The 24830-nt window shown below is 39.5% G+C and overlaps 7 protein-coding genes and 1 pseudogene across 9 annotated transcripts; 3 read left to right on the top strand and 5 right to left on the bottom strand.

Moving 5' to 3' along the window:
* Positions 1 to 1263: 1263 nt before the first annotated feature.
* Positions 1264 to 2009, bottom strand: LOC126793826 (two-component response regulator-like PRR1). The gene is made up of 3 exons (XM_050520455.1): positions 1946 to 2009; positions 1724 to 1854; positions 1264 to 1409 (listed from the first exon to the last, which is right to left on the bottom strand). Exons 1-3 carry the CDS (start codon positions 1995 to 1997, stop codon positions 1275 to 1277), a joined length of 318 nt encoding a protein of 105 aa, XP_050376412.1. The 5' UTR covers positions 1998 to 2009; the 3' UTR covers positions 1264 to 1274.
* A 1427-nt stretch (positions 2010 to 3436) lies between these two features.
* Positions 3437 to 6186, bottom strand: LOC126793825 (protein NEN1). Its single transcript, XM_050520453.1, has 6 exons — positions 5818 to 6186; positions 5249 to 5406; positions 5115 to 5161; positions 4960 to 5023; positions 3990 to 4696; positions 3437 to 3836 (listed from the first exon to the last, which is right to left on the bottom strand). The coding sequence occupies exons 1-6, from the start codon at positions 6101 to 6103 to the stop codon at positions 3581 to 3583; spliced, it is 1518 nt and encodes a 505-aa protein (XP_050376410.1). The 5' UTR covers positions 6104 to 6186; the 3' UTR covers positions 3437 to 3580.
* Positions 6187 to 7015: 829 nt separating this feature from the next.
* Positions 7016 to 8348, bottom strand: LOC126793911 (pentatricopeptide repeat-containing protein At5g56310-like; annotated as a pseudogene).
* A 31-nt stretch (positions 8349 to 8379) lies between these two features.
* Positions 8380 to 10290, top strand: LOC126794952 (pentatricopeptide repeat-containing protein At5g61400). Its single transcript, XM_050521749.1, has one exon. The coding sequence runs from the start codon at positions 8380 to 8382 to the stop codon at positions 10288 to 10290; it is 1911 nt and encodes a 636-aa protein (XP_050377706.1).
* A 453-nt stretch (positions 10291 to 10743) lies between these two features.
* Positions 10744 to 13125, top strand: LOC126793573 (NEP1-interacting protein-like 2). Of its 2 annotated transcripts, none has more exons than XM_050520133.1 (5): positions 10744 to 11050; positions 11452 to 11630; positions 11910 to 11996; positions 12286 to 12438; positions 12594 to 13125. In XM_050520133.1, the coding sequence occupies exons 1-5, from the start codon at positions 10951 to 10953 to the stop codon at positions 12714 to 12716; spliced, it is 642 nt and encodes a 213-aa protein (XP_050376090.1). In that variant the 5' UTR covers positions 10744 to 10950; the 3' UTR covers positions 12717 to 13125. The 2 variants fall into 2 exon arrangements, with proteins under 2 accessions (XP_050376090.1, XP_050376091.1); XM_050520134.1 differs by having other exon boundaries at positions 10745 to 11050; positions 12289 to 12438.
* On the bottom strand, positions 12992 to 16287 carry LOC126793572 (ribulose-phosphate 3-epimerase, chloroplastic). The gene is made up of 10 exons (XM_050520132.1): positions 16017 to 16287; positions 15524 to 15638; positions 15213 to 15353; positions 15016 to 15129; positions 14624 to 14702; positions 14078 to 14187; positions 13901 to 13957; positions 13646 to 13715; positions 13438 to 13517; positions 12992 to 13214 (listed from the first exon to the last, which is right to left on the bottom strand). The coding sequence occupies exons 1-9, from the start codon at positions 16124 to 16126 to the stop codon at positions 13468 to 13470; spliced, it is 846 nt and encodes a 281-aa protein (XP_050376089.1). The 5' UTR covers positions 16127 to 16287; the 3' UTR covers positions 12992 to 13214; positions 13438 to 13467.
* Positions 16288 to 17482: 1195 nt separating this feature from the next.
* LOC126794332 (galactoside 2-alpha-L-fucosyltransferase-like) lies at positions 17483 to 20093 on the top strand. 2 transcript variants are annotated; one of them, XM_050521013.1, is made up of 2 exons: positions 17483 to 17908; positions 18486 to 20093. In XM_050521013.1, exons 1-2 carry the CDS (start codon positions 17659 to 17661, stop codon positions 19955 to 19957), a joined length of 1722 nt encoding a protein of 573 aa, XP_050376970.1. In that variant the 5' UTR covers positions 17483 to 17658; the 3' UTR covers positions 19958 to 20093. The 2 variants fall into 2 exon arrangements, with proteins under 2 accessions (XP_050376970.1, XP_050376971.1); XM_050521014.1 differs by having other exon boundaries at positions 17485 to 17908; positions 18501 to 20093.
* A 112-nt stretch (positions 20094 to 20205) lies between these two features.
* Positions 20206 to 24359, bottom strand: LOC126793909 (uncharacterized). The gene is made up of 12 exons (XM_050520541.1): positions 24149 to 24359; positions 24001 to 24067; positions 23798 to 23840; positions 23459 to 23536; positions 23254 to 23338; positions 22758 to 22814; positions 22317 to 22370; positions 22083 to 22225; positions 21771 to 21905; positions 21232 to 21465; positions 20740 to 20982; positions 20206 to 20578 (listed from the first exon to the last, which is right to left on the bottom strand). The coding sequence occupies exons 1-12, from the start codon at positions 24321 to 24323 to the stop codon at positions 20447 to 20449; spliced, it is 1446 nt and encodes a 481-aa protein (XP_050376498.1). The 5' UTR covers positions 24324 to 24359; the 3' UTR covers positions 20206 to 20446.
* Positions 24360 to 24830: the final 471 nt, after the last annotated feature.

Here is a 24830-nt window from a genome sequence, read left to right as displayed (position 1 = left end):
GAACTCCAAATTCCTAGCTTCTCTACTTCTTTTAATTTCCTCTTATTTTCTCACGACCAAAGAGATTTGCAGAGTGAAAATTAAAGAAGAAAGAAATAGCAAAGGAAAGTTTAGTAAGAGGCTAACCGGTCACAGTAATAGGTCGATCGGAAATGTCTTTCCAGCGTTACATGCTTCAACATTTTCCTCCTCACATACAAGTTGTGGATGCTCTGGATACTACCAATGAGAATCGACAAAAGAATGGTCGATCACTTGGAATTCATAGCATCCACAACTCTGCATCTGGGCAAACAGACGAAGTAGCAACTAGAGAATGCATGCATCTAGACTAGAGATATGCTCTTGTACCTATATATTCCATAAGTCTGTAATTCGAACAATGCAATAGGGCTAATCAACATGTCTGCCATTGTCATTCCTGTGGATCTCGACTTACCTCTCTCCATTCCAGATCAACAAAAGTAGAACAAAACACAATGCTAACATAAAGATGGAGATCCAAAACGGAATCAATTCAGCAGCAGCCAACCAAAGTTTGGTATACCAAAAGTTTCTGTCTGCTTGGCTAACCAAAATCTTAGTTTGGCACTGCACATGGATCATGCATGTTTATACCCAAGACAGCAAAGACTTTACCTCACAATTCGGATGTGATTGTCATAGCACATTGAGATGAATATTTGGTACGTACTATAGCTACAATACTATAGTTACCTGTTGAATATTAATTGCATGACAATTAACATTTCTTTAGGATGATATCAAGAAATATTATTGATAACACTCTCGAGAACTTATTAAAGAAATTAATCTTTAAGACCCACTGAACAACGCTTACAAATGTATTCTTGAGTAATTTTGCTATACACCGATTGAGATGTTGGATGAAACTAACCCGGGAAATGTTGCGACACAATCAATGAAATCATTTGATGTGCTTAGCTCATTTGCTTGAAGTATGTTCTGCAATTTTTTATGTAGTTTGATCACTAATGCCTTTCGAACTTTTTATGCCCGGTCCTAACACAAGTGCTCATAATTGGAGGCCAAAAAAATTTCCCGAGACTACAAATAACGTAAGATCTCGCACATGAAAGATCATAATGTTATACAATTTGTAAACATTCGTGATCAGACCTGAGATGGCCTTGAATTTTATTATATTAATGAAGCATATACTCTTTTTTTTTCTTCAGATTTTTCCTTGATTAAAAGTTTATAACTTCACATATATGCTACAGTTCTTGCAATATAAAATTCAGCTAACCTTTCTAGTTCCTTTTGGATACACACAACGTTTGCATCGTATTCGCTAATAACTCTTCGCTGGTGTCATTATAGACGAATATATTGCTATTCTCTTCACCTGAACTTTGGAAGTTGTTCTGTGGCAACCAGTCAAGTACCTACAAGAGAGGAAAAGAATGAACAATGAAACTGAGTACTGTACGTAGGTTACAACGGGAGGCTTATTTGATCACATTCTGAAAGATACGAGCACAATTTGGATCATACAGTTACACAGATAAGATGAGTTTCTGCAAAGTATATATTGTAGCTGATGCCTAGATGAATTAAAAGAGATTTTTATAACTGAAACAAGAGTAATCTGATCTTTGGAATGCTAGAATAGTCTCAAGTTGTGATGCAGTATTGCAAAAGCTACCTAAACATGTATCCATGAACATCAATGTAGATGCATGAAAGACATGCAGGGTACCTTAGGCTGCCTCCAGCTGTGCATCCACAAGTTCAGTATCTCATCGATGCACAATGGCTTGACCAGGTAATCAGTTGCCCCCAATCTCAAGAAATTCAGAAGAAAAGAGGACTCATGGTTTGTTGATACCACTGGAAGAACAACAAGGTGAGATGCAGTGAGTTATTTTTCGAATACCAGAAATATGAGATACTGAAAACAGAAAAGTATTACGGTGCTTACTGATTACTGGAATACATTTGAAATGTCTATCTTGCATGATATACTTCAGCATCGCAGAGCTTGATTCTAGTGGGAGGTTCAATGCTACAAGTATGATATCAATTGAAGACCACTCTGCATTGAGAGCATCCACAACCTTCACAGCTGAGCTAACTGAAATTACTGTTACACAAAAGGAACCTGATACCAGCAGTACTCGTGTGATAACACAAACATATAATATCATGTATTTAAGTAGTTAAATACACTCAAGAAGCCATTGATATCAACCCAGAAAGCTACTGGCACATTAGAAACATAGTTACTCCTGAAAATCTTGCAAAAACATTCTCTACAGAAAAGCTTCACTGTCTGACTAAGAAAAAACTTCAGATGGTGAATAACCATAGTAGGTAGTATTTATAAACCTGCAGCGTATCTAGACTTAATACTAGGGAAGTTACTTCAAATTCTGTTTCAGTCAATAAGAAATATGTAGCTGTAAATATAATGCAGAGAGAAAATATCAACTTATAGTACCCTGATAACAGCATTCTGTCAGTAGTGTTGAAACCTCTTCACAACTTTCAGCGTCCCGGTCACACAACAGAATCTTTACTCGATTACGATCAATGGAAGTTCTACTGTTCTTGCTCCTAGCTTGGCCTGCCATCTGATTGCACTTCTCCATTGAAAATATAATTTAAGATGACAATGCATGCAAGTCCCATGAAGCATATAAACTAAGCCAACCAAGAGTTTGGTACGCCAAATTCTTAGGCCAGCTTCTCAAATTACACACGATTATTTACAAGGCGAGGAATAAACTTGACACATGCAAATGTCCAAGCCTCAACCTAACTGCATCTCATCTTTCACATGCAGTGCAGATAAACCTCAGGATTCCTTGTCAAGGACCAACTCCCATTTTCTGTTAGTAACCATATAATCTCTCTAATAAGTAATAACTATACTTTTGGACCTCTATTAAACTTCTTTTCCATATTTGGTCTTAAGTTTATCGAAACGAGCTTATTAAAGGAAATAAAACTACGGTAGCTACCAAGCAATGAACCGATACAAGTTACAAGCTCCACCTGGATATCAGTAGAGAAGAATTGCACCAAGATGGATCGACCCACTCAAAAGAGTTGAGCATCACGTTTTAAATGCTTCTATCACATCCTTTTACGAAATGAATATGACAAGCACATGGTCATTGATCCAAAAGAACAGAAGGAATCTGGGTTTTCTTAATACGGAATTGAGTTGCTTCACCAGAATAGTATCAAAGTCGTGTGGCTAGCTTAGTCAGTGCCCCATGAAAATATTTATCATATGATTCACACATCCGAAAATGAAAAACCAGTAGCAATAGCATGTCAAACAGTTGGCAAAACAAGTTCAAGGCCTTGCTGCAGCTGAATTGCAGAGGTCTGCGCGTTTAGCTTTCGCAAACAAATAAAACCTAACTGAGAAATGAAAGTTATATAAACCATAAAAGCCCGAAAGGAACGTAGTTTTGGTAAAAATAAACATCTAGCATTGAACATCTATTGCAGTTACAAGTCACAACAATCAGTATGATTCCTATTTTCGAAAGCTGAGTCAATCTACCTGGTAGAACTTTACATAGAAATCGGCACCCTAAATAAATCAGAAATACAACTTCATACATTCATTGGAATGAATGATCAGTTTCTTTGCTACCAGCCTAATGCCTGCACTCTGCTGATAGTCATATGTATCTAAAGAGAAGAACACATCAACAAACATCCCTCGGGTGAACAAGGCACTAAGTTCTGAAGCATCAAATTTGGAGAAGACTAGCCTTTGCTCAGTGCCGGAGGGATCTCTTTGATATATCTCTGTGGCATAGATTGCAAGGTCCCCACATACTGCAGTTGGTATACTGTAGTAACAAATTAGAAAAGAAAAAATATGTCAATCCTTACATATCACCGACACTTCCATTTGCTCTTAAGATTAAAAAAAATTCAAATCTTGTATAGGCCTAGCTATTTTAGAGAGTAGAGAAAAACAAAATGAAAAGAATAGAACTTACTGCAATCTAACAGTCGGGTAGTTGTAGAATCCCTCTTTGCGGATCACAACAGGCCTCCATTCAGAGCTACTTCCAGTATCTTTAGACACCTTCTGTGCAAGGCCATCACATGCATCAAGAACTTCACATAATTTTGGTGGTGCGTCAAAGACAATATTCAATCGTGGTCGGCCAGCATGATCAAAAAACTTCGTATTGATTCCAAACCGCAATTTCATACGATTGCAGGCAAGCTGCAAAGTGGCATCTTTGTGTAATAACTTTATTCTTTGAACCCCACGATTCAGTAGAACAACCAAAGCACTGATAGAAGGAATGGAAACTTGATCGGGCTGAAAAAAATCCGTGGTGGTATTACAGTTGTTGGCCACAGCAACATTGAGAGCACTATCGGGAGACTCTTGTGCAGGTGTCTCTACCATGTTGATGTCTTGCTGATCTAAGTCTTTCTTCACTTGATCGATAAGTGGGCCCATGTCAAAAGGATCAGGTCGATTTGTGCTGGACTCGACAATCTCAAGTACACCAGAGACTCCTGGTGCCATCTCAGTTCTAAGGGATATTGTTAGATGATTTTCCTCTGTTTGATTTGAGATATTCTTGTTCACAATTGAACCCTCAGGAGATAAGTTTCCACTTCGACTTCTTGTTGTAGCATTTGGAGAAACCCAACTGTTCTCTGTTAATATGTCTGGGAGGCTTGACTCCTGCAAGGTTTTAAAGTTAATGTCAGAAGTGACTCTAACCACAGTCCCAAAAACCCCAATTGTAAGGAGACCAGGCTATTATTGTTTTGACTCTAACATACATCAACCTTTGAATAATAAGTGATTATATTACATCTGAAATTCATCTACTGTACCTTCCATTAAGAAACCTAGCATGTGAATTAAAGAAAATATGCATATGTTAATGACGTTGTATCACACACTGAATATATTTTACACTACTTCTAAAATAAGATTATTACCAAGAATAAAACTGTAGCACAATATTTGAGTACTTCAAGATTCATTCGAACATCATCCAAACTCCTGAACAATCAAATATTACATCAGTTTTTATATGAAACCAAATGCAGTGCAACAGTGAGTAATGTAATCCCCAGTAGGTTTCCAAGAATACCTGTGTGTCTGTTGTCCAAGACCAAAATAGGTCGCAAGAGAGGCCATCTGCAAAAAACCATATCATCACTCTAGGTGTTATACATCTGTTGAATGATCGATTTTAAGAGTTCAACCACGCAACATTAAATATACCTTCATGTTGCCAGCTCTCCTTCCAAATCGCTGAGTCAACAAAGCCAGAGAATCAATTGTACCTTTAGGCTCCGGTGCAGGTCGACCAACACTTGCAAAAGCCTCCCGAATCCGGGGACAATCAAACCTCAATATATTATGACCCGCCCATATCCGTCCTGCACAACCATAAAAATGAAACCCCATTTTTCTATATCACAAATTCCATCAAGACAGCTAAAGCAACCATTAGAAATTGAAATTAGCTCATACAGTATAGCCTATGAACAAAATCAGAAAATCTAACATACAACAAAAATTTCCCCTCAATAAAAATGACTCTCTCTCTCCATTTCTCCTCAACCAAACTCCTAATCGGATAGCGAATAAAGACTCACCCTACTTCAATCAATTCAGCTCATTTCTCTTATGTTCATATTCATAATCACTCAATCAATCTTTACTGTAACTAATCTGATTCTTTACCACAACACTTAGGATCTTTCATTTTTTCAATCAAACCTAAAACCTAACAGCTTATCTCAGAAAACAAACACCAAAACACAGAAAGAAGAGCAATTGAAACCAACCGTGGAGAATGTCAAAGACTCTATCGGCGATCTCATCGAATCCCGGCGCGGCGATGACGGCGTCTCTGGTGATTCCGTTACAGCGGACGGAAAGAGAGTTGATGGAATTGAGGTCGGCGGGTCGGATTAGAGTGGAGTAGCTCTGGAGCTCAACCAGCTTCCTGGGGCAAACAAGTATGGATCCGAATTCCAACAAGGCGAAGCCCTGGCCGGGTCGGGTCGGCACCGTCGTCTCCACGTCGAAGAAGGCGATCTCGAACCGGTCCTCGCCGCTCTGATTCGTCATAAGTCTTATCTTGCTGGACACGACGAACGAATGGCACGCGGAGATTTAGTGCCCGCCAAGCCGAAACAACCTGTTTGTATATGAAGGCTTTCTTTGGGCTTATGAAAAGGCCCCGTATAAGACGTGTTCTTGATTCCTTGCCTTGGTGTAGGAACAAAGCTTCAAACAACCTCACTAGGAAGCAAGAATATGAACACGTATACTTTGTTTAAGTCCAACAAAATTGATATACGTTTGTCACATTGTGTGTGGAGTTCGTTTACGGTATATGTTACGGGATTTATAGAACGCTCACCAATAATAAATTGAGATTTAACTTCAATTAGCGTTGGCAGGATTGAAATATAAATATGGAGATTCCACGCCTAGAGTCTTACAAAGTAGTCGAATAGTGTGGCATATATTTAATGTACTATATATATTTATAACTTTGTTATGTGTAATTATGCTAATGACCACATCTGTGCAATGTCCATGGTTAAGAAGGGAGCATAAATGAAATTTTGGGGCAGTTCAGTAATGTGAAGCTGGGCAATGGAATGCCAAGAGAAGTGAATGTCATATACTTTGCAACAAGTTTGGTTTTTCTCACTCGTTTTCCTAGTGATGTAGAACTCACTCACTGAGAATTATAAAGAGAACAAAAAGAACACAGCAAGTTCGGGAACAATGTTCCCAGTCTAATATTTCATTCAAATGATACCAAAAAAAACTACTGAATTTCCTACAGCTTACATATATTAAGGAATAATAGAGATAAAAGCTTTTACAAGAGAAATGGCTGGTAGCAAGTCGTGATAGGTCTTTTAATGATCCTCTTTGGCCTGTCTCTTGTTACACTATATTCCTTCAATTCTTGATCACAATGAACAACAGTACCACTCGTATCAACAGATGAACAACCTTCACCACCTAGTCTTCAAGGGAAAGCATATTTAATATGTCTGGTTCAGAGCCTTCTTGCTGAGCTTGCCTTGTGATCTCGCCCAGCAGTTTATAGATCAACGTTTCATCTTTATGGGTCCTTTCGGCTGCCACAAAACCATGAACAGCTCCATTGATTTGAACCCAACTTCGGCCTGGGGGATTCTTCACGCCCATCTGAACAATTTTCTGTCTCACATAAGCAACATCTAGCCATCTTTTAGCAGAAGCATATACATTTGATATGAGCACAAGATACCTTGCCGCTTGGTCACGGTCAGGAGGCACTGTTAATTTTTGAGCCACAAGTGATGCAAGCTCAGAATTCTTGTGAAGCATACAACCACCAAGGAGAGCACCCCACACTGCCTCGTTTGTCATAGTCTCCACCAGTGCATGAGCTTCGTTTAGAAAACCAGCACGGCTCAATAGATCAACCATGCAGCCATAGTGCTCAATCCTTGGTTCCAGTCCCAAAGTCCGCAACATGAACTTGAAAAGTCTTCTGCCCTCATCAACTAATCCAGCATGGCTACAAGCACACAACACCCCAAGGAAAGTTATTTCATCTGGTCTTGCATTATCACCCCCGATATTATCATCAATTGAAACATACGGAGAGCTTCCTCCCCACGACCCTGCTTTGCAAACCCAACAATGATGCTGGTCCATGAAACAGTGCTTCTTCTAGGCTTCATCAACCAAACCACAACTGGCATACATATGTATGAGTGCATTGTACAAAGTCACCAACCGCGACTTGTCTCTAACACACAATCTCTCTTCAACATACCAGTGAATACACCTTCCCAATCTCAAGTCCCCAAATTCAGCACAAGCCGATAGCACCGCCACTAGCGCAACCTGGTCCGGCTCCACATTCGCCCTCCTCATCTGCACAAACAAACACAAAGCTTGCTTCAACCTCCCATTCCGATCACACCCCACAATCATTGTCGTCCACGACACCACATTCCTCTCCGGCATCTCATCAAAAACTCACCCCGCCGCATCAAACTCCCTCCCCCTTACATACCCAGCAAGCAGCGCATACCAACTCCTCTCACGCATTTCAACAAACACCTTGCGTGCATGCCCAACACCACCACCACCACCACCTCCACCATACAAACTAACCACACTGGTCTGAATAAACACACTACAACCAAACCCACTACCCAAAACTCTCCCATGCAACTGCTCACCCTCTCTAACCAGCCCTGACCTAGCACAAGCACTGAGCACATTCAAATACGTATGAATTTGAGTCAGGTTTTGGAGTCTGCTGCAGCTCTTTAGTAGATTAAACAGACGCACTCATCAGCAGATAAAACTATTATTTCGGAGTACCAATGCTGAAGCTCTGCCGTATGAACCGGACACTCCTGGCCAGAGCGTTCGGTTCGTTCTCGTCTTCTTCAGATTTGCCGAGCACAATATTGAACTGCAGGAGCGCTAACGAAGCACTGCAACTCTTCGATTCCGCGTCGAAGCAATGCGGCGGAAGGAAGGACGTTCAGCTTTATTCAGCGATTGCGCATGTGTTGGTGGGTGCCAAGCACTATGTTCAAGCCAGGTTCTTGATCAAAGAGGTCGTAGAGGATCTTCAGAAGTCGTGCGAATCCCGCCGTGCCTGTGAGTCGGTCTACAATGCGCTCGGCCGTTTGGAAAGGTCTAGAATCTCTCGTAATGTTTTCGGAGTTTTGATCATTGCTCTGTCTGAGATGGGACTTGTTCAAGAGGCTTTGGAGGTGTACAGAAGCATTGGGGGGATGTTGCCTTCAACCCAGGCTTGTAATGCGCTCTTGGATGGGTTGGTGAAGACGGGTCGGGTTGATATGATGTGGGAGCTTTATAATGATATGGACTCTCGTGGATTGTCACCCAGTTGCGTCACATGTGGTGTGTTGATCGAGGGTTGTTGTAGAAAAGGTGATCTCTTGAGTGCGTGTAAGGTGTTCGATGAAATGCCTGAGAGAGGGATTGAAAGGACAGTGGTTGTGTATACTTCTCTTATTCGCGGCCTCTGTGACGAGGGTAGAGTGATGGAAGCTGAAAGCGTGTTTGGGAAGATGGGGAAAAATGGTGTGATCCCGAATTTGTGGACTTACAATTGCCTGATGGATGGGTATTGCAAAGTGGCTAATGTTGAAGAAGTGCTTGTGTGGTACTCGAACTTGAGAGGCGATGGCTTGCAGCCGAACGTTGTCACATTTGGTATTTTAATAGATGCACTTTGCAAAGTAGGCCAACTGATGGCTGCGAGGAGCGTTGTGGGGTGCATGGTTAAGTTTGGCGTTGTGCCTAATAGGATCGTCTACAATGCTTTGATTGACGGGCATTGTAAGGCAGAAGATGTATTGCAAGCAGTGGATTTGATATCGGAGATGGGAAAGGATGGCATTCTTCCGGATGTTTTCACTTACAGCATACTAATTAAGGGTCTATGTTCCATTCATAGAGTAAAACAAGCAGATCAGTTGTTGCAGAGGATGAAGAAAGAGGGAGTTGCTGCAAATGCTGTGACGTACAATTCACTAATCGATGGGTATTGTAAAGAGTGTAGAATAGAGAAAGCTTTGGAGGTGTGTTCTGAAATGACCAAAAGTGGTATAGAACCGAATGTCATCACCTTCTCTACTCTGATCGATGCTCATTCCAAGATGGGGAACATGAAAGCTGCTTTGGGTTTGTACTCAGAAATGGTAGTTAAACGCCTTCTGCCTGATGTAGTAGCTTACACAGCTTTGATTGATGGCCAATTTAAAACCGGGAACTTGAAGGAGGCTTATCGGCTACATAAAGAGATGTTGGAGGCAGGCCTCACCCCCAATGTTTTCACTCTTAGTTGCTTGGTAGATGGCCTTGGTAAAAACGGAAAGACTTCTGATGCAATCAACCTCTTTTCAGAGAAAACTAAAGCCAAATCCAGTAGAGATGAAACCGAGGATATAAATGGCTGCTTCTGTTCCCCAAATCATGTGACCTATACGGCTTTAATTCAGGGTCTGTCTGTAGACAGCCGCATTCTTGAGGCAACCAAGTTCTTTTTGGATATGAGAGTCAGTGGTTTGAGACCAGATGTATACACTTACATTGTATTGTTAAAGGGGCACTTCCAAGACAAGCATACGCTTGGCGTGATGATGCTGCATGCAGATATGATGAAGATGGGTATCATTCCCAGTGCAGAAATACGTCCAGTCTTAACTAGGGCTTACCAAGAAATTGGTCACCAAAACTCAGCAGCTAAGATATTCTGAGATCAGGTCTCTGCCGTTTCAAATTGCTCCGAAAGAGCTTACTTGGCCTTGAGAGTCTGAGCCTACATCCCTACACAGTTTGACATAGAATGAGAATCCAACAGTATATCGGGTTGGGGCTCAGAAATGACTTTAGCCTCCTATGCCATCAATAGGGGAGGACTGGCATTGTTGAACAGTCCAATGCCATTACAGACCAGTGCAGCTTGAACGTAATGTAAAAGTTCAAACATCTTTGGTTACAGAAATTCAGCTACTTATTTTGATATCCAATTTATCAAATTTATCGAAAACCTAAGAATTATTTTTCACAAATGAAATATTTTCAGGGGATTTTCAGGAACTTGAAAAAGAAGAAAATATGTGAGCTTTGTTTGGTTTATGGTCCATTCAAGGGCCTCACCTTTTTGCATAGGACCATAGGTCATGTGACAGTTGTTGGTTCTTTTCGTTATCAACCCAACTATTTCTTCCTTATATTATACGGCAGCAAAACATTCTGTAGCATTTGAGCCCTCAATCCGACATCAAAATCCGACCATGTCATTAATAATTCATCCAATGAATTTCTAGCTAGTTTCGGTTCCAAATATGTTAATCTCTCTGTACCTTTGATATTGCCTCCGCACAACTTTCCGGTGATCCGACGCCGTCTTGGTCATGGACAGCGGAGAGCTTCAGAGGGCTGGAGTCCTTCAACGTCTTCCACTGCTTGTGATTAACTTCGTTGCTGGAACTCTGGTTCTGCTTTTTGCCCTTGGTATATTTAGAGCTTTTTTCTTGATCAATTTTGATTCTTTCTAGTTTGTTTCTTGTCCTAAAGTTTTGAACTTTGAGTTATTAGGGTGTTTATACTTTTTGGAACTCCTTTTTGCTTCTGGGTTTTGGTAATTGAACTTATGAAAGTTGTTAGCTTTTAGCTTCTGGGCATTATGTTTTCATGTTTCCATAAGTGCCTTGTTTAACTCTAAGTGTCCCAGTTCTTGATTTATACTTGGATGTTTTGAATGAACTCTTTATTCTTTGAAAATTGGAGAGTTTAAGGTCTTAAGGAGCAATCTAGTTTAGAAGTTAGAACTTGATGATGTTGATGGAGATGCTGCCATAGGTCAATAACTGGGTGTGGACTGATACGTATCTTTGTATCGTGTCCTCTTGCAGCTGGATTTTTCGCAGGAGGCATTGCTGGTGCTTTAGCTGGTAAGGCTTCTGACAGTGGTATTGTTCGTGGAGCCGGGTTGGGTGCTGTTGCTGGGGCTGTACTCTCTGTGGAGATTTTGGAAGCTTCACGTGAGTTGTTGCGTCTTGGCCAGCCTGGCTCAAGAAGATCTTCATTGATGGTTAGCTATTTATCTCTGGGGGTACCTATTTCCCTTTCTTTCTGTCTGCTGTTTGCTTGTTTATGAGTTCCGACCTGCCAAGATGCAGAGGTGCTCGTCTTCTTGATGATTCACTGCTAAAATTTGAACATATCATATTTTAGCTAATAACATTTATAATAATAATTCAATGCTGAAGCTTATACATGCCTAGGATCACAGCATTATAGTTTTCTTTCAGTGCTGTGGATGGTAGTCTTGAATCTTTACCTGTAAACTGATTCAACATTTTGGATTCAGGCAGAAATTACAGAGGAGCTTATTTGTTGGAGGTTTGAGGAGGAAAACTTTCCACCGCCGGAAGTGGCAACTGCTGGCCATTGGCAGGTATTCACTAGCGCTCCATATTCTTCTCTTTCTAAAAGCTATTACCTTTCCTAGCATGCATCTGAGATGTAATGGTTCATATAGACGATGTTAGTAGTACACGGATGTACTTCCTTTTCTATCAAAGCATTGATTTTAATTTCTAGCCGGTATCTTGCCACTTATTTTCTCTCCCCAATCATTCATTTCTAGATTTTTTACATGAACCTAAAATCTGTTGAACTCAGTCAATTCACACCCTGATGTTATTCTCTCAGTCACTTTTATCTGATTTTTAAGCTGGAATCAGCAGGTTAACTTCGCTAATCATAATGTTGATGAGAGTCGTGATGGAGTAATTGAAACCAGAGGGTTGTCAGGGAATTCGCTCAGGAAATTGCCACATCATGAGATTCTGAGGGATAAGGCAGCTCGGGTTTCCTGTTGTACAATATGTTTGCAGGTCATAACTCTTTCTGACCAGTCTTAAAGTTTAATTGTGGGAATGGCTTGATCCTTGATGGATACAGTTATCTAAAGTATCTACATTTCTGTATCAAAAGACCTAATTGAAGAAGGTACAGTCTTAACCTTGACTCAATAATGTGGTATGTGCAGAATCTTGAAGTGGGAGAAACTGCAAGGACCCTCCCACTCTGTCAGCATACATTTCACTTGGCTTGTGTGGACAAGTGGCTTGCTGGACATGGTTCGTGCCCTTTATGCAGACAAGATGTGTGAAAAAGCTGGTATTGCGTACAAACGTGTTTCAATAGGCAATTGGGGGAGCCGGTTTAGTGGTATGTTGGTTATTTGTAGCTTAGCTTGGAAGTTAGGGAGGTAATTCTTTGAGATTGTGTGAGGCTGTAGATATGTATTGTAAATATATACTCATGATTTCTGATTATGTATTTGACAAGACGCCCTCATGTGGTTGCAAATAAGTTGTGTTGCACAAAAGCAGAGCTTATGGATGCTCCTTGTCATAACAGGAATGATAACAGTTTTACAGAGCCGAGGGCATGAAGTTCGAATTATGAATCTCCTGGAAGGGTATGGTACAGAATCTATAGATCAGTAGGATCACCACATATGACATTGCTTATTTGTTTATTTCTATTCTCTTATGAAAAAATATATATATCAAGAAGTGAGCACATCGAGCAGAAGATTTTAAGTGACGGGTACACTGTCCAAGCCGAATTTTTTTTTTTTGATGCGTCCAAGCTGATTTAATGTCTGCAAATATGAACAAAATGTTACAGGTTAGTCGCAACAGGAAAAGGACCAAAACCAAACTTTGTATTTGTCATTGTTCAAATCACAGTTATGCATCATGATTGATCCGTTGTTCAAATTATGTTTTCTATTTTTGTAATAGAATTGGAAAATATGAAACTAAAACGTGGAGAATTCTGAATAACAGAAGGCAACATACATAGAACTGAAGATAAGAAATCACCTTTTGGAAACAATGGACTGGATGTTCATTTCACACTGCAACTGCTTCGGGCCGTTTGCTGGTTTTGATTCCTTTTATGGCTGTCAATGGACAATTAAAGTAGATACAAAAATTTAATTACAGTAAGTCATCTGGATTTTCATTTCCAATTAATATTCTCTTTAACTTTAACAACCATATAAAGGTTCTGAGATGTTTTGGTTCATACCTGCAGCATAATCTTTAGCTCCAAAGACAGCAGAACCAGCAACAAGAGCATTTGCTCCAGCCTCAATAACCTGCCACCAAAAACATTACCAAACTAGATTAGTTGCATCAACATAATTTGAATACAGAAGTTCGAGGAGAAAGTAAATGAGAGATTTTAATAGCATTTAAGAGCTCAACAATAAAAAACTGTATTATGTATAGACCAGTTCCATCTGAGTTATCTTATACATAGAACAGCTCTTGTTCCACAGACCTTGTATGCATTTGCTGGAGTAACTCCACCATCCACTTCGATCCATGGGTTCACCCCCTGTGGTAACAACAGGCAAAAAGGTGAATACCTTTGGTTCAATTTAAGTGAAGCGGACTCCCAAAAGTATGAGAGAGAGAGAGAGAGAGAGAGAGAGAGAGAGAGAGAGAGAGATTATACTTTCTCTGCACACAGTCTTCTCAAGTCTGAAATTTTCTTCACTTGGCTCTCTATGAAGCTCTGGCCACCAAAGCCAGGGTTTACGGACATAATCAAAACCAAATCAACAGCTGAAACATGTAAGAAAATAGTCAAATTACTCATTTCACCAGATGATATAATACACAACTTCAGCTATCCTATTTTAGAATGAAACAAAGCTGCTACATTATCTTTGCACTCTCTCTTTCCATGCATGAGTCCTGTAAAAATCATTGTCTTTGCAGGACACACCTCCGATTAAATTCAGTCTTAGATCATCCTTTTGTTGATCTTTTCCTGATTTTCATCACCTTTTCATTTATTACCTAAACTATTTTGGAGCCCAGCCTCTCAGAGAGGCTAGACCCCAAACCCCCAACTTAATCGCCCATAACCAAGATACAATGTAAGGGAATGAGCCTTGACAAGCAGTATCATTTCAAAGATTTAAAAGGCAACAAATAAATGAATCATCTTAATTCATCAGAACAAAAGAGGATATAAGATTTTTAAATGAAAACTCACCGTCGAGAACATACTCTATTGCACTTAGTGGGGTACCGGGGTTGAGGACAACTCCAGCTTTAGCTCCCAGACTCTTTATCTGAATAGTACCAAAAGAAATGATTATTTTAAGAAAAGGGCTATTAAAACGAACCCTGTTCATTTCTGAAAAAATGCTCCATGGTAACATCCCACTTTTCATAAATGTTTAGCTACTTAAATGGTGTATACAAGGTTTAAGCTCTTTGTCACTAAAAAGAACAGAGAAAAAGAAACAACTTAAAGTGGACATGAGCATACCAAATTCACCATCTGTGTCTATCAAAATTCTCTTCTCTAAACTTCATTTTACAGGGAAAGCAATAATATAACTGCTTTAACATGAAATTACAAGGCTAAGGAGAAAACCTTACTTGATTAACAGCACGATGCAAATGGATGGTGGAAGATTGTTCACAATGAACACTGACTATGTCAGCTCCAGCTTTGATAAAATCTGGCACTCTCAAATCAGGTTCCACAATCATCTGCAAGAGTTTGAGCCCACATTAGAGTTTGATTCTCATTCAACACTGAATGATCCATATGAAAACATATAGAACATTATTACCAGATGCACATCCAAAGGAAGATCTGTTACAGGGCGCAAGGCATCAACCACTAGTGGTCCAATGGTGATGTTTGGAACAAAACGACCATCCATCACATCAACATGAATCCAGTCACAGCCTGCCAACTCTACAGCTTTTACCTAGATAAAGTGAGAGTCAAACTCTAAATACAAATCAATATGAAAATTCCACAGATATAGATAAATACGAACAGTCTCAAACGTATACTGTTTACATCTGAAAGATCCAATGCAATCATTGACATAAGTAAAAGAAAAAACTGACTGAGATAAAGAACAGAAAAGACAACCTGTTCTCCCAACTTGGCAAAGTTAGCGGAAAGAATAGATGGAGAAACAATGATATCGCTTTTCGAGAACTTGTCAACCCTAGATGTAGCCGTCACCACAGACTTGCCTTTCCTCCTGAAATCGATCAATATAAAGCAGCAGAACCAATGTTAGAGCAGTACATCATCATTTTTTCCATTTACTAGGATAATCTCACGCAGTTTAGATACATGAATAGAAAATGCAAAGCACAACTTTCACAGTATCAAACAACTCAGCTCCCACATTCCACATGAAGCAAAAGAGAACACAATGTAAAGGTTCACTCGCAATTCACCCATCTCAGGAACTCAGCAAGTTACCTCAATCCAATATAAAATAAACAGAACTAGACAATTCAAACCAAAACTGGGTTTCATCCAAACACACAAAGCTGCAATCTTTGTGACTCAAATCCAAAGAAACCATCAAACCCAATATGCATACAATAAAGAAGCCAAGGAAAGGTTGTACCTTGTGAAGGTGAGGGAATTGGGTTGTGAAAGACATGGCTTCTGAAGATTGAGACCAAGTCCGGTGATCTGGGACTTGAGAGTTGATGAACACAATGAAGCAGCAGACATCTTCTTCTTCTTCTTCTTGAGTTCTTGTGAATCTGTGTCTGGGCTTCTTCAGCAGTCGGTTAGGTACAACCGTACAAGTGACTGAGAGTCAGAGAAAAAAGGCTTCCTCGTCTTTCTAAGTCTTCAACTTTGGTTCCCACCAATCTTTCAGCTGAGGATTGAAATTGAAAAAGAAAAAGAAAAGAAAAACTCCCGGAGAAATTTGGGAAAATAAGCGTGTCGACGACACGTGGACCCGGGGTTTTTCGGTTTTGGGATTTTCTTATCTGCAATGGTTGGCGCTCATGCTTACCTTGCAAAAATGGGCAAATTTCAGAGTTTGTTATACGGTTTGCAAAACAGACTTCAGGGCTGATGAAATGGAAGGGGTGCATCTTCATTTTCTGAAATTGTAAAACTAATTGCGATGATTTTTTTTTTTAGATTGTGTATTTTCAAATATTGCACAAAATTCAGTCGATTCACAATTTATGCGAGATTCATGAATAGTGTTAATAAATCATTCTATCATTTGATATGATAGAGTAACAAAATTTTAACCATTCATATGTTTGGAACTACTGTGTGTTTGTATCATATATCTTAACCATCCACGTCGTGTTACATTTTTACTCCGTGCGTATTGAGAGATCATATCGCACTTCTTGTATTCAGACTTTTGTTTTGATAGAAATTAGTTTATTTCTTTTTGGAGAATGGAAATTAGTTTATTTTCTTTGAAATAAATAATAGCCCGTAATGCAAGGCAAGCCTGTTTCGTTCCAAGCCCAACCTTAAACCCAATTAGAAATGTTTGAAAACCCAGTGTAAGGTATTTATACATCTTCAGGCCCAACAAGAAATGCATGTACCCCTACAATAGAGGTGAAAATGCCGCGCTGATTTCATCGGGAAAAGCATTTTAGTGGCAAACATCCATTGCCGTGATTTGCAATTTTGCAATCTCCATACCTGAAGCTGATAGTATCATAAGTTCATAACAGAGTTGCAGAATTTAGTGTGCAACCTCTAACCATTTCATGTATCAAAACGAAAATATACGACCGTGTTCATCATTGTTTACTGATCCAACCCCTTTCTAATTTTGCCTAATGATCGTTTTGAAACCATATGATTAGAAGTATTGCCATAATCACGGCATGAACATTTTAGTTAACTAATTTGCCTTATCAAGTAACATATGTAATAGCTTTTATTAAGATCTCTAACATGTTATCATCACTCCAAATTTCTTAAGTAAATGCTCCGAAATATGATAGAATATTCAGTCAAATAATTCTCTCAATGTGAAATTGATTATGTATCCAAAGAAAGCCTGCACCAGATAGGAGGTCTATGGTTCGAACCCCAACTTATGAAAGACTCTTTCACGGTTGACGTGTCACCCACCACGGTTCTTGTCCCTCCTCTACTCACTGCAAGCTCACTTCTAAGACTCGGCTCACTTGTTGATCTCCAGATCCGAACACCCATTTCCTCAAACTGGACCTGAACTGGAGTCTCGGTCTTTCCCAGATGTCGATTCTCACAGAATGAAGAGGTTCAGTAAAACCCTCAACGGTGATGATCCATCAAACCACTCGGATTCGGGCACCCGTAATGCTCTGAGAGACCCGGATAGGGACACCAGGTTGAGCACAATGAGGGTGTTGGGGATCTTTATAGCTTGCTTGATTCTGTTATCAGTGCTGTTCTCTGTCAATGTGGTTCTCAGAGACCCACCTTCTGATGCTGTTCATGAAGCTTCAAAGGCTACTGTTCTTGAAGTTGAACCCAGAAAGAGTACGTCATTTTCAGCTCGATTTTTTTTCATACTGTTGCTTAGTGTAAGTGTGTTTTGTGGAATAGTGTTGCTTTATCTCTGTGATTTATGCTCCAAGTTTTGATCTTTGTTTGATTGGAATCATTGGATTGCAGGGTTTTCTTTTATTTTATTTTTCTTTATTTTGTAATAAAAGCTTTTGCATGAGCTGCATTGTGGTTCTTGATTTATTGTACTGGTTTTTAGTGGAAGTTGAATATGGACTCACTTGTACTGACTTCATAAACTTTCTCTTCTACTTTGATTGGTAACTGTTCCTCATACTCTTTGTAATATTATTCCTTGTCAATTTGTTGTTGTTGGAATGGATGGTTGATTTATCATCATACTGAAGAATGCAAATTTTTGGTTCACAGACATAATCATTCTAGTTTCCAGCTACAATCTCCCTGTTTGTTTGTTAGTGTTGTGACATTTTAGTCGTTTTCTTTTAAATGCTTTTGTTACCTCTTTCCATATGATCTTATAAGCAATCCAGTTTAAGATTAATCTGTCTACACATGAGTTACTTGATAACGCCCTTAATTCTGTTTTTAGCTTTCCATTTTGTAGGTTCAGAAGATCAATTTTCTAGTCCTGTAGAGGTACCAAAGGATAAGTTGCTTGGTGGCCTTCTGGCTGCTGGATTTGATGAAGGGTCTTGTGTCAGTAGGTACCAGTCAGCTTCTTTCCGTAAAGAAATGCCACACAAACCGTCGTCTTACCTTTTATCCAGGTTAAGAAGCTATGAAGCTCTGCATAAGCGCTGCGGACCTAATACTGAATCCTACAGCAAAGCCGTGGAACTACTCAAGTCTGGTCGTCATCTGACCTCCGTAGATTGTAAGTATGTGGTATGGATTTCTTATAGTGGGTTAGGGAACAGGATACTTACACTAGCTTCGGCATTTCTTTATGCTCTCCTGACCAATCGGGTACTACTAGTGGATCCTGGGGTGGACATGGTTGATTTATTCTGCGAACCATTTCCAGAAGTGTCTTGGTTCCTCCCCATGGATTTCCCCCTTAAGAAACAGTTTGAGAGCTTCGATCAGAAGTCTACACATTGTTATGGGGAAATGGTGAGGAAGGGGAACCTCACAAATGCCGACCAGTCACTGCTGTCATCTTTTGTGTATCTCCATCTATCCCATGATTATAATGATCAAGATAAGTTTTTCTTCTGCAATCAAGATCAAGATTTTCTCGACAACGTACCATGGTTGATTGTGAGGACGGATAACTATTTTGTCCCATCTCTTTTCTTGATCCCATCTTTTGAGCAAGAACTCAATAATCTCTTTCCAAGGAAAGAAATGGTGTTCCATTTCTTGGGTCGGTACCTATTTCATCCTACAAATGTGGTATGGGGACTTATAACTAGATACTATCAGGCATATTTAGCTAATGCAGATGAAAGAATAGGCATCCAGATCAGAGTCTTTGACACCGGGACTGGTCCATTTCAACATGTGTTTGATCAGATCGTATCCTGTGCACTGAAGGAAAATCTGTTACCAGAAACCAGCATGCAGGATATCATTATCAGACCATCTGGAACTCCGAAGTCTAAAGCTGTGCTAATGACTTCTTTAAGCTCCGGATACGTTGAGAAGCTTAGGGACATGTATTGGGAGCATCCTACTGTGACAGGAGAGGTGATTGGCATACATCAGCCTAGTCATGAGGAGTATCAACAAACTGAGAAGCATACACACAACCGGAAGGCATTGGCCGAAATGTATTTGCTAAGCTTGATGGATGTGTTGATCACAAGCTCATGGTCGACTTTTGGTTACGTGGCACAGAGTCTAGGTGGGCTTACGCCATGGATACTCCACAAACCGGAGAATGGAACGGCCCCTGATCCTGCTTGTAAGCGAGCAATGTCAATGGAGCCTTGCTTTCATGCGCCTCCCTTCTATGATTGCAAAGCCAAAACAGGAGTTGACACAGGTGAACTAGTTCCTCATGTGAGGCATTGTGAGGATATGAGTTGGGGTCTTAAATTGATTGATCCATCCAAGTAGTTGTAGCTCTAAGTCTTTCTATTGTTGTTACAGTGTGATGTTGTTACAGTTTGATAATGTGTATTTTTGACCAGAGACAGTTGGATAGCTAGTTCTGTTCATCCAGCGACTAGTACAATGAATAGACTTTTTTTTGGGTCAATATACTGACTTCCTGGAGAAGTAACAGATATGCAGAACACAATTTTTCTTTGGCTAATGTAACAGATTCCTGCAAGTTGAAATCGTTTTCAACTAACTGGAACATATAAATGAAAATATACAAAGAAGGAAAGTTTCCTTCACGAAAGCATAGCCTGACTTGAAATTTTCTTCTAAAGTAAATGCCTAGTAAACTGTTCTGTCAAAATTAAAGAGAAAACTTGACTGGAAGGTGTTATCTGTAGTTCGAGGATATATGGGGTTTGTTCATCTACACTGGCAGTCAGCATCTTAAATTCCTTCTGACTACTCTTTTCTCCACAGACCTCCAACACTCTAGCAGCATCTCTACTGATCAGAGTCGGAAACTGATTGTGGCATTTCATAAGAATCTCTGGGTTCGAGATCGGTAATGGAAGGAAGTAGGTCTCGGGTAGAAGCGGCTCCACTGTGGTCTCTCTTCCTTCGTCTAGTTCTGTCCTGGAAAAATAAAGAGTAGCACACATTCATAAACAGATCAATCGCGTGATCTAGATTGCAGAAAATGGAAAATAAGGGCACATGTAGAAAAACAAATTGAAGTCAGTGGATGACTTAAAACCGGAAGAAAGGGGTAGCACAGCTAAAAACTTATTATTCACCTTGGAATTTGGCTGGTTTGACAATGGAGTTGCTTGACTTCTTCGAAGCCATATGCTACCGAAAGACATTAGTGCTGCCAGAAGCAAGATGGGACCAATTCTAGGATCTTCCATATGATCATGTACTCCACGTAAAATGCCAGTGATGCTCTGCTTTATTGTGTTTGGTGAAGGGATACGTTGAACACTGCCAGACCATATTGGTTCTGAATCATCAGGAACAAGTTGAGGAGTTCTTGTTCTCTGCAATGGAAACAAATAGTACATGCCTGGTAAGCTCACAAAAATGAGTAGTTTATGCAATAGCTAATACAACTAGACTTGGCATGCAAACATAGTGAGGAAGTTCTCTCGCATCACCATCCTTGATTATCTGTTTGATCCATTTGGTAAGAAGCAAATGAGTCAGAAAAGAGGTGTGCCTAATCATATGAAGCATTATACTAACCGACTAATTCAAAGACCTAGAGTTACAAACTTACAATCACATACCTCTGGAATTTCATGTGAACCATTGTACTTTGCCACAAGCTGTGCTGCAGGATCTAATTCCTGGTCTTGAAGTGAATCCCATATGCTTTTTGGCTTTCCCTCGGGTTTATCGCTCTCTTCTGTTACATTTCTTTTGTAGCGTATTATAAACAACTTAGTGACATCGGTCATATCTGTCCTTGATCCACATGTTTCATAGCTGGTTTCAGATTGGAGGAAGAAGAGACAATATTTCTGAACAAAAATTAAATCTTTAGTAAGACACAGGAAGAAGTGAATTAAATAATGACTCAGGTCCTGCTCCTACTGTGCAAACGATCATTCCGAGTAGCTTACGATATGCAACTATAAGTTTTTTGAAAGAAAAAAAACCCTAAAATTTAAAAAATGGGGAAGCCAAGTACATGATATTTCTCATTAAATTAAACTCTCTAAAATCACGACGCTATAGAATTTTATGTTGCTGGGTATATTCATGAAAATCTATTTCAAGACCAGGAAAAAGATAAGAAAGAGATAAACAAACAAGAGATATCCACCTTTTGGACTTCCCCATCAAGCCAAGCAAATGTCAGTCGTTTACTTTTAAGTGCATGTGCTGCTGGTGCTGTATCTGGTTCTTCATCAGCTGATTCAACTTCATTCGATAAAGTATCTTGAACCCTGCACATGGTCTATCAAACTTATGTCATTTGAATTAATAGCTTCATTTATTTGAAAAAGAACAAAATATGTATATTATGTGAGAGCAGATGAACGGTGGAAACTCAAGAGTTGAACATAATATAGTTCCAAGTACACAAATTACAGCAATGCAGACAGAGAAAAAAAAAATGACAGGAAAGACTTACTCTGCGCATTTCACTGAGTTGCAAGCTATGCCTTCCGGCTATAACAGCACAGTACCAAGTAACTGTATCAAATCCAGCACGAGAAAACCCATGGGCATCGCAACCCAATTGCATAGACGTTGTACTCCTCAACTGAGGAAGCTCTGCATAAAAAAACGTGTGAAAAATCAGAAACAGCTACTCTGCTTCAACCATCTTGTAAAGAAGACTACTGTAAAAGTACAGAAAAATTACCCTGCTCTTTATTCTGTTCGATGATATTTAAGAGATGTGAATTGTTAAAAGGCCCTACAATGAGATTATAAAAAAATTAGCTATCATATGAAGCACAATCTTATTTGATCAAAAGGATCTGATGTTAGAGAGTAGTGTGCATGTCATGGTACACAACAGGCTTGACACCAGGATCTTTCAGAAACACTATTGCAGGTGCAGATTCAACTTCAAACCTATGGCCAATAAAAAAAACATTTAAAATCAAGTATGCATATGTTTTGGTCACCAAATTCATGATAGTTTTTTTAAATTCAACAGGTCATCATAACACCCAACATATCCTCTTGTATGCAGTTTAATTCAAGGAGTAGACACTCACGAATTGAACCAAAAGGAAGATTCCTCGTCTCACCACAGCACAAATGCAAAAGAAGCATGAGTCCAATAATTTTTAGCAGCTTGGCGTACGAATGGGGCTGGACGCTCCCCTGTTTTTGAGAAGAAAATGACTTTTACCTACAAGCGAGGAACAAGATAATTACATTCAAGTATCCAAGTGGATTGTAAAAACATAATTCCCACAAGCATGTTAAAGAGACATTGATCAACAGACACGCAATAACATACTAAGTTTCAATAAATACAAAAAAATTAGAATTTGTTTTACTTGTACGAGGCTGTGGGAAACTTGGCAATTCGAACACCTCAAAACTATGTACCACATTTTTCTAGTGAAGGGATCTAGTGAGACTAAATGACTATCAACTATGAGTATAATACAGGATGAAATCATTGAAACTTCTAGTTGATTTCTTAAGCGAGCATAAGAAAAGTCTCGTTAGGATTACCAGTGACTCCTTTGAGTAGTAAAGAACACGAGGTAGTAGGAAAGAAAAGTACTAATAAATAATAAAAACAGTTTCAACATGATAAGCAGTGTAAATCCTTGACTAACCAGAAGCAGCAGACTCTAGTAAGGGAAGGTCTATGAGTGAAAAGCTTTCTCCAGCATATTGTTTTTTGAGCTTCTCAATGACATCCTATCATGAGAAAAAACACGGTGAACAGCTGAACACCTGGCAGATGCTTAGAGAAAAGAACACGGATGACATGTCTAGCGATATGTCAGTAAAGTTTTGATGTCAATGGTAAGAACTCACTATTTGCTCCTCAAAACCAAAAATGTCATAGTTTCTTTTCCATGACGGATTTGTCAGCAACTCATAAGCATATCGAACCTGCAAATTATTTTATACCATAGTCAGAGGGAATTTAAGAAAAATACTACAAATTCAAAAGTCGTGCACCTAATTAAAACACACACACATAAATCTGGCAAAAATTGTAATTCCTTGTCCATTAGCTCTACATGACACCTTTCACACTCGTATCAGTTCCTAGCAGACGAATGTACCTCATAATTTCAATCACTTTCGCCGAATACGATTTTCCATCTCCTATCATCAAAATTCATAAGGCAAAATCAAAAACCAACTGACCTCTATAAATTCGAGAGAATCCGGAGCTTGTGCTTCTTCATTCCTAATATAACAACACGTCGTAGGTATGTGAATTGTTAACAGCTAAAACCACATTGATCCATACATGAAAGTTTGAATTTCACACAGCAAATTATGAGCACTACAAATTGAAACGACATGGCGTTCGGAAATTAGAGAAAGCAAGAGAGGAAAATAGTTACCAGGTGGAAGAGACGTTGTCGTAGGCCGCCTTCACTTCTTCAATGGAGCTCTCCCTCAGGCCAAGAACTGCGCAGTTCAAACAAAATTGAGAGAGAGAAATTTACTGAAAACCGAGAGGAATTTACCGAGAGAGAGAGAGAGAGTTACCGTCGTAGTGAGAAGGAGGGAAGGATTTGGGGATAACAGAGAGCTGGAAATACATGGCGGCGAGGAAGAGAATCAGCGGCATGGAGTAGGCTCTGAACCTCGACGTCGTTGACGAGCTCGTCGCCGTTATCTTTGGCTTCGGTTTCGCCAAAGCGGAAGCAGCAGGGATTGCCATGGTGCTCAATCGCCGGCGAGAGAGAGTGAGGAGTTGTCAGCGTTAGGCCCAAAGGTGAAAAGTGAAAACGAGGACTCGATTGGAAGCAAGGACTGCCTTTTAGAGTGGAGCAATATCGATGGGCCAGATTTGTACACGTGTTGTCCGGTCAAATAAGCTTGGGGAGTTGGAATGTTTGTAACACACGCCAAGATTGGGCCAGCCTTGTGTAAATGAGACAGCCCAGCCCGTTTAAAACAAGGTATAACATAATGCAGTGAACCGTGTTGGCAGCATTAGAGCAATTTTAGTAACGTTAACCATATTTTTATTAAAATTAAATAAAAATAGTTTTAAAGTCATTTTGACTAATTAATTTAGAAATACGTTAACATCAGTTATCTTTATTTTAGTTTTATTTAAATTTAAAGTATTTATTATATGTCTAAAAAATAAATTAAATTTATTTATAAATTATATATAATTGCATACGAGGAATGTTTTAAATTCAATTATTTTAATTTTGAG

This window comes from Argentina anserina, chromosome 5 (genome assembly GCF_933775445.1).
Source record: "Argentina anserina chromosome 5, drPotAnse1.1, whole genome shotgun sequence".
NCBI lineage: Eukaryota > Viridiplantae > Streptophyta > Magnoliopsida > Rosales > Rosaceae > Argentina > Argentina anserina.
Note: the sequence above shows the minus strand (reverse complement) of the source record. Positions and strands in the feature narration are given on the sequence as shown.